At 41.2% G+C, this 16,072-nt stretch overlaps 1 protein-coding gene across 2 annotated transcripts in view; it reads left to right on the forward strand.

Annotated features, from left to right (window-relative positions):
• The window catches only part of BCKDHB (branched chain keto acid dehydrogenase E1 subunit beta), a 223,853-nt gene that overhangs the window by 79,796 nt on the left and 127,985 nt on the right, over positions 1 to 16,072 (forward strand). For both annotated transcript variants that reach the window (XM_054722299.1, XM_054722298.1), the window contains exons 7-8: positions 7,455 to 7,552; positions 9,988 to 10,098. In XM_054722299.1, coding sequence (XP_054578274.1) covers positions 7,455 to 7,552; positions 9,988 to 10,098 — 209 coding nt within the window. The remainder of the gene's footprint in view (positions 1 to 7,454; positions 7,553 to 9,987; positions 10,099 to 16,072) is intronic.

Raw genomic sequence — 16,072 nt, forward strand, 5'->3', positions numbered from 1 at the left:
CAATTGACAGTGAAAATTAATATATTTCTTTTCCATTTCCACATAATTCTTTTTATTAGGTGATTTTTTTTCCTTTTAAACTTTCCATGTGCTGATAGAGTATGGCTTTAAACTAGTGCCCTTTAATTCAGCACTGAATTATTTTCTTTCCAGGTAGGTGCGAGTTTACCTCGTTAGAATCTGTTGACGTGAATGAAGTTCACCCATATATAGCTTCTTACTATAGAAAATGCATTGAAAAATATTTACTAAAGAAATTCTAATATATTAAACATGAAAGGTAGACAATTGCTGATAAAATTGTTGAAGAGAGAACTTTTGCCAAATTATTAAATTCTGGACCGGAGAGCACATGAAAAATGCTAAGAGTAATTGCAAAATTATTATTTTATTTTAAGCCTTTGTTTACATTAATAATGGTCCCCAAACGAAATAGTAGTGAGTCTTGTAGTTCAGATATGCCAAGAGTAAACAAGATATATTACAAATGTGGTTAAATTTAGGTATATATATTAAATATGCTGATGCATATTATACAATAATATCAGTCTCATAAAATCTTATTACATTAAATTACAGAAAATAGGTTAATTTTGAAGTTGTGTAAGGAAAACAATGGCTGCTTTATCAGATTTGCTTTTATGATATATTTTGCAAACTGTTTTGAAAAGAAATCTAATTTGTCTCATTATGCAAAAGAATGACAAATGTGGGGTTTTCAAAGTAATTAACTAATTATCAAAGAAAAGGAACTCAAATGCATTTGATTTGAAATAGGTCCAGGACTTTTCTGTTTCAATTCAGCATTGCTATTCAGTTGAAAATAATTGGTGAGTTTTTAAATTTTTCAGTGATATTTTAGTGATAAGATGACCTTCTGAAACAAACACAGGCTGACGCTCTATCCACTGAGCCAAACCAGCTAGGGCTGTTTGTATACTTTTTAACATCAGTGTCAAAAGTAATTTTTGGTATAGAAGTGAGAATTATTAAAAAATTATGACCATGATTAATAACTGCAAATCTGAAAGGAGATTATTCAGAAAAATAACAGCTAATATAAGTTAAATATCAGTTTTATACAGCAAATGATAATGAGTCAGAATAACTGTTTCTAGAATGAAAACTTCCTTTTATAGTCTTAATGACTGTACCATTGAATTATTTTAACTTATGAAGCTGATCTTCTAAGAACTGAAAGATGTCTACATCAATTAACTGTAATATGTTCTCATTTTGTCCCTATGGTGTGGCAGGTAGACACATGCTGCTTTCACAGTTTACAGGTGAGATACTGGGGCAGAAACGCAATATAGTGCTTTGTCAGAGATCATCAAGTTAATTAGATAGAGAGATACAGAGGTAGAGCCAGTCCTGGGCTCTGTTGGGTGGATTTGCCCACCCCTCTCCCAGTGCACCGTAAATTCTGATGAGTAAGATAGGCTTTCTCAGGTATGGAGACTTTGACTGTGCTGTTCATAATCATGCAGCATGAAGTAATGTATATTTTAGAAATATACTCTCTTTAAAAAGAACATTTATGTTTGATCACTGCATCATGTATAATGCAGCATGAATAAAGCCCCACAATTATGAACATTAATGGTAGATTAGTGCCAGGGCAGAAAAATGACCCTATTATCTCTGTAATGGTAAGATTGTGCCCCACAAGGGAACTTACAGCATTAAGAAGGAATTATTCTCTTGCAGAAGCTTTCTACATGAGTTGTTAATACATGAAATCAGAAGGAATTGGAAAGGTTTTTTTTTTAGGAACTTGGGAGTATTGAGCTTTACTTGAAACATCATGTAAATCTGTATTTACATGTGTTTGTAGATGTGTGTACACACACACACACAAACACATACACACACACACACAATTTCACACCTCCATGTCTTTGTATACACCTTTTGTTTCTACATGGAATACCTTTTTTTATTTTCTCTTTATCTCTAAGACCCTTCTCTTTATCTCTAAGTGCCCTCCTTGGTGGCAAAGCCTTCTCGATCCTTTTCATCAGGTTGTTGCTTCCCTTTGTATTCCTAGAACTGTGCGTCTTTACTGCTATATCATGTGCTTGTTTGTTTCCTGATCCTCTCTTTCCATCTTTTTACTCCCAGTTGAGTGTGTGTTTGTCAAGTACAGGGACTGCCTCTTACAATTTCATAGTGTAGCATCTTGTATTATGTCTGCATATATTGGTTATGCAATAACTATTAAATGAATAAATGTATATAATAGTATTTATATTTGTACACTCTTATTTTAAAAATGTGTTTACTAGTAAGATGTCAAAAGCAATACAGTAATTTAGAAGAAAACTAGAAGGAAAAAGGAGAATGGTAAGTAAGATGGGACTAGGCATGAACTAACTAATGCCATGAATCTACAAGTATATGAATATGAATATAAGTACATTTGCAATTACAGAGGGAGCATATATATGGAAGTTACAAAATACATGAAAAGCTATCTTATCTGATAGTTGAGCAAAAAATTGCATCTCTTATTTTAGCCTTGGAAAGAATTTTTATTTTTTATTTTTTAAGTTATTGATTTTAGAGAGAGAGACGTCATTTTGTTGTCCCACTTAGTTATGCATTCATTGGTTGATTCTTTGTGTGTAGCCTGACTGAGGATAGAACCTACAACTGGTGCATTGGGACAGTGCTCTAATCAGCCAAGCTACCTGGCCAGTGCTGGATTTCTTATTTTCTAAGTTACATTTTTGTCAACATATACTTGTTGCTGAAGGATTTCTCTGTGGATCACTCATTAGTTCATGGATCAAAATGTAATCAGTATGTGGTAAAAAGCAGTGGTCTCTGTACCACTGCTATGAAGACAGGAATCTGTAATATTATTGTATAGGGTACTCCTCACTTCCTGAAGTTTCATGCTCTAACTCCTCTTACCTGCTCTCTTTCAAAAAGCACATTGCCATAGGATAGGAATGCAAGAAGGTTGATTTGAAATAATAACTTTCTTTTAGAATAAACATTTTTTAAATTAATGTAACTAAAAAGTACCTGTGAATTATAGCTTGCTCTCTAGGTTGCCTGTTTGTGAAGTTTTAAGTAAATGAACACATTAAAATTCTCTCCTCTCAGGATTAAATTTATGCAAAACTTAAGAGATTTTTGTTTTTGTTTTTTTATAGAAGGTTCTTCTTGAATCTAATTCTCTGCATGATATTTTCTTGATGGAGGATTAAACTTTGCTTGCCATTTTGTTCCTTAATTAATTGATAAAGTAATGAGGTTTTACTATTTTGGGTAATTTGATACTTTGAAACAGAACTTTCCAAAGGAGGTGCACACACAACCTTTTTGGTGTGCCAGCCCTTAGAGTTGTGTGTTTCAGGGATTTGCTAATTACTAGCTGGTGACTGATTTACAAGGCAGGAAAGACAGGACTCCTGAATGGTGGCCACTGACTTACCAGTAAGACAGAGTGTGTACTGGCTTCAAGTCTTGTCTATTGGCTTGCAGATCTTGCTGCTGGGAAAGACTTGATGTTGTCAAAGAGTCTATGTGCCACCTTTGGCATCTTTGCCAGATGTCATTGTGTTGTTCTTGACCCTCACTTTGGTTTAGCCACTGAGAACTGCCATGTAGAATATACTACATTTGAATATATCTGTCTTCTTGTTTGTCTCTTCCTTTGTCTCTTTATTCATCCAGTCATCCACGCATTCATCATCCAGCCATCCATATAGCCATCGGTCTATCCATCCATCTAATATTGTATTTAAGCTGTCAATGTATGGGCTGGAAGTATGGGCTGGAATTAACCACTGAAACCATTGCTTGGAATTGAGGTTGGCAAACCTTTCCTGTAAAGGGATAGACAACAATATTTTAGGATTGCAGGCCATACCATCTCTTACAACTGCTCAGCTCTTCTGTTGTAGGGCAAACAGCCATAGACAATATGTAAATGAATATGTGTGGCTGTGTTTTATTGGAAAACATTGTTTACAAAAAATTACGTGCTATGGGATGCCCACTCCTGGTGTAGAGAGTAGAAGTATCTGACTCAACATAATTTGTGTGCTACACAAAAACTTTAAAATATGCTTTTAATGCTGATACTTTTCTAACACAGCTTATCTCATAGGATGGTTAGCTTAATTGTCATCTATTTTGAGGTTTACCCACAAATGTAGTTTTATAGGTTTTACCATTTTGTTATTTTATTTAAACACTAGAGGCCCGGTGCACAGATTCGTGCACTAGTGGGGTCCCTCCGTGTGGCCTGCGGGGATTGGGCCGAAATTGGCAGTCCAACATCGCCTGCCGTTCCTGCTCATCATGGCCCCACTGCGCCTGCCGCTGCCGCTACTCTGCGGCAGTCTCCGCGCTCCCATCCTGGGGCGATACCTGCACGCCCATGACTAAGAAGTGGCACTGGGCTCGCGCCCAGTCAGTCCCAATGCCAGTCCCGATCTTCGTACCAGTTGGGTTGGGGGAAGGGCATGCAGGGGGAGTGTCCATGGGAGAGGCTCACGCCGCCATAGCAGCTCTTGCCAGTCTTGAGCCTGGCATCTGGCACCCATCAGTCAGCTGAGCGGCGCTCCCACTGTGGGGCAGTTCTGGCACCCAGCAGTCAGCTGAGCAGCGCACCACCAGGGGGCAGTTCCTGTGTTGAGCGTCTGCCCCTGGTGGTCAGTGCACGTCATAGCGACTGGTCTGATGGTCGCTTAGGCTTTTATATATATAGACTAGGGGCCCAGTGCATGAATTCGTGCACCTTAAAAGGAACTGTGGGCTGTGAGGCTGCGGTGGGTACAGGGGCAGGTCTTGGCCCATCCTTCACGTCTCTGCCTGACCCCCCTGTCTGCTGGCAGCCCCGCTCCTGCTGCCTCCACTCTCACATGCTGATGGTTCCAGCCCTGCTCACACCCACTGAGAGCGCGGAGCGATTGGGGCCGGCACCAGCAGCAGGTGCGAGTGGGGCTGTCACCATCAGCGGGTGCGAGTGGTGGCTGCTGCCCCGATCGCCCCTCAGGAGCAGCGGGAGTTGGAGAAGCCCTCAGGGGTAATCAGTGCCAGCAGCTGCTGCTTGCACCCATTGATGACGCTGAGCGATTGGGGCTGGTGCTGGGTGCCAGCAGCAGATGTGAGGGGTGGCTCTGGTGCTGGCTGTAGGTGTGAGCGGGGCCATCCCCAGCAGCTGGTGCGAGAGGCAGCTGTCAGCCCCAATTGCCCCCAGGGCTTTTCCACCTTCCCCTGCTCCTGAGGGGCAATCAGGGCTGGCAGCCGCCACTTGCACCCACTGACAGCACCGAGTGATTGGGGCCAGCACCAGGCACTGGCAGTGGGTGCAAGTGACAGCTCCGTGCCGGCTGTGGGCGCAAGCGGGGCCGGCGCCAGCAGTAGGTGCAAGTGCCGAGTGGGACCGTGATGCTCGGGAGCAAAGAATTTTCAGTTACCACCAGCGACCGGCGCCCGCTTGGTCTGGCGCCCATGCTCACCTGCTTCACCATCACACCGCAGCCGACACCTGCCATGTTCTGCACTCTGCCACCTGCTGCCAATGCTTGCCATGTTCTGCGCATGCCCCCCGGTGGTCAGTGCACATCTTAGGGATCAGTTGTTCGGTTGTTCGGTTGTTCCCCCCTTTTGGTCTATTTGTATATTAGCCTTTTATTATATAGGATATTGGTGACTGAAAAAATTCTCTCTCTCTCTCTTTAGCATTGGTTATAGAAATGTTATGGGATTGAAAATATACAAAAAATACAAGGAATAAAATTTTCTACCACATCACTGATAACAGCACCATTGAATTTTATAGTTTTTACTTATAAATATGATTTTTAAAAAAATCCTTTATTTTTGACCTGAAAACATGGCCAAGCTATATTGCTAAGTGGGGAAAAAAGGGATGTTATAGAAGGGTTCTTAACATGTAGAAGAGTTCTTAACAGCATGTATGATGTGATTCTGTGAAAAGAAAAAATTTACATATGTCTTTGTATGTGCCTGAGAACCTGGCTTAGAGGCTGTATATCTATCTAGAAGGAATGCCCCCAATTCCACTGCATAATTGGCTCTGCAAATATTCCCTAGCAGTTGTCAGTGGGGATGGAACTGCAGTCTGAATCATGAACACCCCTGAGCCTGGATAACAGATCTGCCTCCACTGTTACTAGTACTCTGGAATAGATTCTGGACAGTTTCCAATTCAGAGTTTGGCATGGGTGCATTTGATTGGCAGAGCCCATGTTTTGTGCCCTAGCCACAAGAGAAGCTGAGAAACTTAATACATGGACTTCACTTTTGTAGTGGAGAAAGAGTCCTGCCTCATAAGATGGGGCATTTCCCAAATTGTAGCAATAGGATTAAGAAACCTGAATGCCACAGAGAAAAAGCTGTCCACTGCAGACACCCAGGAAATTGTTGGCATTGATTACTTTTACCCAATGGATTTGGAAGGGCTGACTGGGTTGCAGAGAGAACTTTTTACTTTACTCTTTTGTGCTCCTTGAATAATAATAAAAAAAATTATGTAGCAATGATAATATGACCATGGGGAAAAATGAACAAAATAGAGCTTTTTCCACTCCTCCCCCCACAAGTGCCATTGTAATGCTCTCACACAGGAATTTAGGAAGGCCTCCAAATATAATTGGGTAATTCTGTTAACTTACTACTTAATTTCATTTTAAGAAATTTGCCTTATGATTTCCTCTTGAATTCAGTCAACTCTCTATTGCTTGTTCTTGGTTGGGCAGAGAAATCATTAAATGGTTTTCTCTGGGATGCCAGTGGCTATTCTTCATTTTGGCCTGGTGGAGCTGATTCAATTTCTCTCTTTGAGTTCCACAGGATTCAGTCTTGAAAATTAAGGTATTGTTACCTGCTTCAGTTAACAAAGTGTTCATAATAGCAAAGTGTAAAAATAAAATATTGGGCCCTGCTATGTGGTTTTATCCACCCCCCCCCAGACTTTTGTAAATTTGCTCCTTGATAGAAAACTTGTCTGGGAACTTAATTTAGTCCAATAAAGTTTTAGCAGATATATTAACTTTTTTAGCTTTATTGTTCAGAACAGTTTTAGATTTATAAAAAAAAGTATGAAGATAGTACAGAGCTTCCATATATCCCACACCCAGGTTTCCCTGTTACTAACATCTTCCATTAGTATGTTACAGTTTGATACATTATTATTGTGTAAAGCCTACACTTTATTGTCTTAGTTTTTACCTAACGTGCTTTTTCTGTTCCAAGATAGCTGATATATTTCATACATTTATATTGTATTTTTCATCTTTGTAGTCATATCATGAAGCTGTATGGTAAATGCCATTTCTGTTATAAGTAACCTGACATTTATGGAAGAATAAATAAAGCTTTGCCACAATGAATTTCTTATATTCTTTTATGTACAAATGTCACACAAGAGAAACTAATTAACCTTTCATTTCCCCCCGTTTCTTATTCAGTGGAACAGGTTCCCGTGGAACCGTACAACATCCCCCTGTCCCAGGCCGAGGTCATACAGGAAGGGAGTGATGTTACTCTAGTTGCCTGGGGCACTCAGGTGAGTAACATTTATACCAACTGGTAAGGTTCATGTGCTTAGAAGATCTTACTTTTAATCCTGATACTATGAAGAATTAAAAACAATGCTTTCCTTATGTCAGATTTGTCTTGTTGCTGGTACTGATTTTTGATGGAAGGTCAGGTGCTTATTCAGTCATTAAAATATATATGCATACTAGAGGCCCAGTGCACAAATTCATGCACCAGTGGGGTCCCTCGACCTGGCCTGTGGGATCAGGCCAAAACCGGCTCTCTGACATCTCCTGAGGGGTCCCAGATTGCGAGAGGGTGTAGGCCAGGCTGAGGGACTCCACCAGTGCACGATCAGGGCTGGGGAAAGACGCGGGAGGTTGATCAGCTGGGGAGGGACCATGGGAGGGCTCCAGGATGTGTCTGGCCCATCTCGCTCAGTCCTGATCAGCCAGACTCCAGCAGCAAGCTAACCTACCTGTCAGAGCATCTGCCTCCTGGCAGTCAGTGCACGTCATAGCAACTGGTCGACCAGTCGACTGTCTGCCCCCTGGTGGTCAGTGCATGTCATAGCGAACAGTTGAGTGGCCTTAGCATATTATTAGCATATTACGCTTTGATTGGTTGAATGGCTGACCAGATGACCGGACACTTAGTATATTAGGCTTTTATTATATAGGCTTGCGAAGCCATTAAAAATAGGTTGAGTTTATGAAAATGTATTAATTAAAACACTTGTTTCTTTTGTAGTACATTTTACCTATTCACTACTTGTTGCTACACTTTAATATTTTCTTTTTCATCTCATCTGCTGCCATCTATCATGGTTACTTTACTGACCATGTGGACCATTCACTGGTCCAACCTCAGAATTCCATACTGTTCTCTTTTCCAGTAAACCTCACCATAATCTGTACCCACTTTTCCCAGTGCTTCTTGTCTCATTGCTCTATCTCCAAGCATTTAAGCTCAGAGCTCTTTCTCTGGCCATAGACATCTCTCTCTTACACTTCTTAATCACCCTTTACAGGAGTGCTCCATTTTTCTTTTTTTCTGTGTAAAGGAAATATTTGTTTATTTTAGACTTTAATATGGTAGTATAAAGAAGATAATGCAAATTACTTGCAGTATCACAACCTCCTCCTCTCTTCTCCAGTCCTCATGGTTTCTTGCCTCCAGTGGGAAACCTTTTTATCCACATCCCTGACAATCTCAACATGTGTACTTCTCTCTTTATCTCTCTCTCTCTTTTTTTTTTTTTAAAGTGTTTTTTATTGATTTCAGAGAAAAGAAGGGAAAGAGAGGGATAGAAACATCAATGATGACAGAGAATCATTGGCTGCCTCCTGCATGCCCTCTTCTGGGGATCAAGCCTGCAAACTGGGCATGTGCCCTGACCTGGAATCAAACCATGATCTCCTGGTTCATGGGTTAATGCTCAGCCACTAAGCCACACCTGCCGGGCCTTGCCTCTCTTTTAAAGAGGGAAATTAGGGTGTATTAGATAGTAACTTCCATTACTTGTTTTCCCTTTATACCTATCACTTCTTTCAGTCATTTCCTGTTTTCTTTGTCTTCTAAGGGGAGGTGTCTGTCATAGCTACCTCTCCAAATCTGTTTCAGATTATATTACATTTTATTTTTAGTACTGTGATGTATCAATTGGTCCCTCTCTCTCCTCATCTTCAGTTTCTTCTTTCCATGTCCATTTTATTAAAAAGGTGTGTATCTCTTCATTATCTAAAAAGTACATTTTTTTCCATCCTACTTTTCTTTTCAGTACTAGTATAGTTTCCTCCTTTTTTTGATTACTAATCTTGAACAGTTTCTTCCCCAGTATTTAATTTGTTAACTTCCTTATGATTTTTCACCTTATGAATTCTGTTCCCATTAAGTCACTAAAACTCTTCTGTTAATACCACTAATCTTCTAATTGTTAAATCTAACTCTATCCCATATTTCTATGGTATATGGCACTTGCTACTCTCTTAATTAGGTTCTGGAATACACAGTCTCCTTATTTTCTTCCTGTATCTTTCTTTTTTTTCTTTTTTTTTGTTTTGTTGTTGTTTTTGAAGCTCATTTTCATCTATTTCCCCTTACTTGTTGGTCATCTGCAGGGTTTCATGATTCTGCTTTTGACTCTTCCCTCTAAAAGCTTTCCCTAGAAGCCCCACTTACTTCTGTGACTTGACCTCTGTGGCTGATGTCTTTGGAACCAGTATCTCTAGTAATGACTGCTCTCGCTTTCTCTAGGAACCTCTTTCCACCTGTTTCTAGACATTTATACTTTGTTATTTTGGTGGAATATTGAGTTCAACATGTCTAAAACAAATTTATTCTCTGTGAAATTCAGTTCCTCCAACTTTAAATAGTACTTCTATTAATGATGTCAGAACTCAACTAATGTTTTAGGCCTGAATTTCTGTATTCATTCTCTACATATTTTTCTTCTTATTTCAGGTTCATGTGATCCGAGAGGTGGCTTCCATGGCTCAAGAAAAGCTTGGAGTGTCTTGTGAAGTCATTGATCTGAGGACTATACTACCTTGGGATGTGGATACAGTTTGTAAGGTGAGAATATAGAATGTCATTTCCTTAAAATCTTGGGCAAAATTTGTTAAATATTTGCAAATAATTATTTTGAAATTTTGAGCATTGTGAGCATTTTGGACTGATTTTAAATTTTAAAAATTTATACCATAAAAGATATGTATGCTATATAATAAGCCAAACACTTAAGAAAACAAATCAATTGCGTGTTTTTCTTCCCATAGTTCTCTATGTTGATTTGAAAATACTGTATAACTGTGTCCTTCATATGGCCAGCTTGGGTTGAATTATGTGAGTAATGGAGTAATGTAGAGAAACACAGGGAGGTCATCTGAGTTTTTAACTTCTGATTAGTTATAATTTAATAAGCTAGGTTTAATATAGTCAGAAATAGTTTGGCTAAATTTCCTTTTGTCTCTTCTCTAAAAGAAATAGAGATGGATTATTTTAAAAAACTAACTCTTTATATAGCCTTAATACTATGGATCACAGTTTGAATGTTATGTTGTGGGATTCTGGCTGCTCTAAACTATAGTTTTCTATCTAAGCTTTATCTTAAACTTTGGCCTGATTAGATTGATCTTGTTGCTTATTATTCACACGATTCACATAGTCCATTCTCAAGGGTACAATTTAGTCCTAATTTACTGGGCTATAACCAATATCATCTATTCCTTTATTGGTATATAAGTAAGGTTAAGCTCTTTTTTGTGATGGTTTTATCTACTAAATCTTGGGTAACATTGCATGTGTTCTTTTTTTCTTGATTTATTGCTATAGCAAATAAGTCCTATGACCTTAGGGTATTTTACATTTACTGTTTTTAAGAATTTTGGCATTATCATGGCTTTACAGGCTGTTTCATACATTAGTTACATGAAAATAATCTGCAGTTACTCCTACTATAAAAGTATAGTGTAGAGTGGATTTATTTATTTATTTATTTATTTATTTATTTATTTATTGTTAATCATCACATGAGGATATTTTTTCATTGATGTTTAGAGAGAGTGGAAGGAAGGGGGAGAGACAGAGAGAGGGAAACATCGATGTGAAAGAGACACATCGATTGGTTGCCCTCCTGCACGGGCCAGAGATCAAGCCTGCAACCAAGGTACATGCCCTTGCTTAGAATCGAACCCAAGAACCTTTGGTCCGTGGGCAGACGCTCTATCCACTGAGCCAAACTGGCTAGGGCGTATAGAGTGTTTTTAGGTGAAGATGGTGATGCATGTATAAGAACTTTATATATAGAAAAATCACAAAATATTACTCAGTGAGAATAGAGAAGATCTAAACTAACTGAACCACATACCATGTTAACAATTTTAAAGCCAAGAATAGCCAAGGCAATCCTATCTAATAAAGAGGGAATATGCTAATTGACCATCACTCTGTCACAAAGATGGCTGCACCCACAGCTGAGGCCAAGTTCCCATAAGGCGCCTTAACGAGCAATCAGCAGGGACCTGAGGCTACGCCCTCCCCCGCCCCCATGGGGCTTGACAGGGGACCTCAGGCCGTGTCCCCCACCCAGCAGGGCTTGACAGGGGACGTCAGGTCGCATCCCCCACCTGGCAGGGCTTGACAGGGGACCTCAGACCACGCCTCCCACCTTGGCACCAGGCCGGGGGACCGCAGGCCACGCCCCCCACCCAGCGGGGCTTGACGGAGACCCCAGGCCTTGTCCCCTGCCCCGGCACCAGGCTGGGGGACATGAGGCCACTCCCCCTGCCTGGCGGGGCTTGATGGGGGGCCTCAAGGTGCGCTTCCCGTCCTGGTGCTGGGCTAGGGGACCTCAAGCTGCTCCCCCCGCCCCAGCGCCAGGCTGGGGGACCTCAGGCCGCGCCCCCCACTAGGTGGGGCTTGACAGGGGACTTCAGGCCGCGCCCCCCACCCCGGCATCAGGCCGGGGGACCTCAGGCCGCGCCCCTCGCCCCAGCACCGGGCCAGGGGACCTGAGGCTGCGCCCCCCTGCCTGGGGGGGCTTGACAGGGGACCTCAGGCCGTGCTCCCCACCCAGCGGGGCTTGACGGGGGACCTCAAGGTGCACCCTCAGTGCTGGGTCAGGGGAACTCAGGCCGTGCCCCCTGCCCAGTGGGGCTTGATGGGGGACCTGAGGCTGCACCCCCCTGCCAGTGGGGCTTGATGGGAGATCTGAGGCTGCGACCTCCCACCTGGCGGGGCTTGACAGGGGACCTCAGGCAATGCCCCCCCCACCCAGGGGGGCTTGACAGGGGATCTCAGGCAGTGTCCCCCACCTGGCAGAGCTTTATGGGGGACCTCAAGGCATGCCCCCCACCCCGGTATGGGTTGGGGGACCTCAGGCCATGCCCCCGTCCTGGCGGGGCTTGACAAGGGTAGGACTGGCCAGGTCTGGATCTAGCCCAATGGGGGCGGGAGCTGGCCGGGTCTGGGTCTCACGTGATTTTGAGGCGTATGTGAGTGGGTGGGGACTTGACTCTAGGGCCCGTGGTGTGCCCCAGACTCTGACAGGAGGAAGGTTTTCATATACATTTTACTAATTTTCTTTCATCTCTGACACTTCTATTATAGAGAAAGGGCAAATAGCAATATTAAATTATTTCTTCTAATTAATCCCCTTTTAATGTGCATGAATTGTGTGCACCGGGCCACTGGTTGAAGAATAAAGCTAGAGGATGTAATTATCAGGTGTCAAAATGTTTTATAAGGCTATAGTAATCATAACGTTGTATTGGTGTAAAGATAGACACATAGACCAATGAAACAGAATAAAAGAGTCCAGAAACAGTTCGTTGTGTCATCTGATTCAGGAAAAAGGTGAAATTACATTCAGAGTGGAAAAGGTGGACTTTTTAATAAATGATGCTGGTTTAGTTAGGTACCATGGAAAGTATCACACAAATGTCAATTCCAGATGGAATTCCAGTTCTGTCAAAGAAAAAAATGATGAAGCTCTTGGGAAAAAGCATAGGTGAATATCTCTATAGTCTTGTGCAGGCAAAGATTTATTTTTAAAAAAATATATATTTTTATTGATTTCAGAGAGGAAGGGAAAGGGAGAGAGAGATAGAAACATCAATGATGACAGAGAATCATTGACCTGCTGCCTCCTGCACGATCCCTACTGGGTATTGAGCCTGCCACCTGGGGCATGAGCCCTTGACTGGAATAAAACCCAGGACCCTTCAATCGCAGTCCGATGCTCTATCTACTGAGCCAAACCAGCTAGGGCAAAGATCCTATATAATGAAAGGCTAATATGCAAATTGACCGAATGGCAAAATGACCAGTCGCTATGATGCGCACTGACCACCAGGGGGCAGACACTCAATGCAGGAGCTGCCCCCTGGTGGTCAGTGCGTTCCCCTAGGGGGAATGCCGCTCAGCCAGAAGCCAGGCTCACGGCTGGCGAGCGCAGTGGCGGTGGTGGCAGCGCTAAGGACCCCTTGAGGGATGTCCGCCTGTGGGGAGCGGGCCTAAGCTGGCAGGTGGACATCCCCCAAGGGGTCCTGGACTGTGAGAGGGCACAGGCCAGGCTGAGGGATTCCCCGCCCCCCTGTTCACGAATGTCGTGCACCGGGCCTCTAGTTTCTTAAATAAGATAAAACAAATGAAAAAGCCAGGAACACTGACATTTTTAAAAGGATGATAAAATTTGACTTCATTAAAATTTTAAAAATGTATTTTTCAAAAAGCCCCAGTAAGAGAGTAAATAGATAACCCACAGATTTGGGGAAGCTCATCAGAATTTATACTTAGAAATATAAAATACTCTTACAATTAAAAATAACAAGGACATCCTAATAGAATTATGGACAAAAGTCTTGCATAGGCACTTCACAAAGGAAGATATCGAAATGGCTAATAAAAATATGAAAAAATGTTCAGTTTCTTTAGTTATCAGGACATACAAATTAAAACCACAGTGTGATATCACTAAAGACATCATTCTGGCTAAAATGAAAAATACCAAGTATTGCTGAGGATGTGGATCAACCCATCTCTCATATACTACTGTTGGAAATATAAAATGGTACAACCATTTAAAAAATTGTTTAACATTATCTACCTGAATCCTATAAGTCCAGTAATTCTACTCTTGTGTATATATACCAACAGAAATGTACAAAAGATAAGTTTAAGAATGTTCCTAGAAGCACTGTTTCTAATAGCCTCACACCGTAACCTACCTGAGTGCTCACCAACCAGAGAATTGGAAAAAAAATAAGTAAATAGAATATTGTTTGGCAAGGGGAATGAACCAAGAATTTAATGGAACAATGTGTTTTCATCTCACAAATACAATTTGACTTTAAAAAGCCAGATTCAAGTGAGTACATAGTGTATGATCCAAGTGCAAAACTAGATAAGACTAATCTGTTGTGTTAGGTGTCAGGTTAGTGGCTAATATGGTGCTTAAAAGTTGGAAGATGGTGTGAGGGAGGGGTATGGGATGCTGGTAAGTTTCTTGTTCTAAGTGCTGATTACATAGGTTCCATTGTTGAAAACTGAGCAGAACACTCATTTGTGCTCTTTTTTTGTATATTGTTATAATTTTAACAGAAAGTAAGAAAGAACCATGTTTCCATGCTCCTGTTAAGTAGTTAATTGATTTTCTTAGATTCCTATTCTAGTGGGCCTTTTTATAGGTTCTAGGAGAGCCTTGGTGCACTCTGACCTGGAGGGGTTTCTTTTGTCTTTCAACTCTGTCCACACCCCTTGTTCCATTTTTCATAATCCAGCTCGGCTGTCCCACTAATGCAAAATAGGAGCTCATAAGTGGGGCTGCCCTTCCAGAGTCTTTCTGGGAGTAAGAACGGTGGTTAAGAGTTATGGGCTTGAATGGGCTTTCCTGCTGGGACACAGATCACAATAAAAAATGTGTTAAAAAGTGAACTACAACGTTAACAAAGTGACAAGACAGTTAGGTGAGGTGCTGCCTAGCTTGAAATATATGTTCTTAAATGAGTAGAAATCCAAAGAAGCTGCCTATGGAAAATAAGAACTTGATTTTGGCAATAAAATGACAGGCTGTGAAAGAAATTCAGGATTACAAGCATCGTGCTGTCATTCAACTTAAAATCAACTACATACAACACTGCAAAAAACAAAAAACAAAACCCAAAACATTTTACAAGATGATCTTCACATGTTTATAGAGAAAATTGATACAGTTTTGATGTGCTTACACTTTAATTAAAGATTAAATTTGGCTAATTACTGAAATAAGTAAGAGTTTGCCTTTCCACCTTGGGGTCCTTGTTTTCTTTCTTTCCCTCAGGCTCTGCCTTCCCACATTCAATTCCAAAACATCGTCAGGCATTGCATACACAGTATGTCCAGAATCAGGCCACTTCTACTGCTATTACCTCTGATCCTGGTCCAAATCACTTGCCTTTCTCACCTGAGTTGTAGCCAGAGCCTCCTATCTACTGTCTGCACTTCTAACCTTTCAGTGCCATAGGCAGAGTTGGTCCTTTCAAATGTGGATCAACATCAGATCTCTTCTAGTCTTGAAAGGCCTCGGTAGTTTCTCATTAGACCCAGTGGGAAAGTCAAATTCCTACAGGGGTACACCTGACCTCACCATATTTCACAGCCCACTATCCACCCTTCAGGAAGTGCTCTTGGTTGACTCTGTTAGGTCGCTGTTCAAATACCATTTTGCCATTGAGGCATTTACTGATCAGTTTATTTATATGGAATCCCATCCCTCTTACTGTTACCCACTATGGCTTCTTTCTTTTTCTCTAGAGAGATGAACACCATCTATCATAATATGTTATTATTTATATTGTTGATCTTTCTTACCCTATTAGAAGATGAGTTCTATGAGGGCAGGGATTTTTGTCTGTTGGATCACTACTGAATTCTCAGTATCTGAAACAATGCTGAAAAATTATTATGAATATCAGCAAGAGAAAAGCTTGAGAATATGTTATGAAAACTAATAATATTAAAATGTTTCGGAGCTTTTTAAATTCTTGGTACTTATACAAAGTTTTAAAAA

Source organism: Eptesicus fuscus, chromosome 10, assembly GCF_027574615.1.
Source record: "Eptesicus fuscus isolate TK198812 chromosome 10, DD_ASM_mEF_20220401, whole genome shotgun sequence".
Classification (NCBI taxonomy): domain Eukaryota; kingdom Metazoa; phylum Chordata; class Mammalia; order Chiroptera; family Vespertilionidae; genus Eptesicus; species Eptesicus fuscus.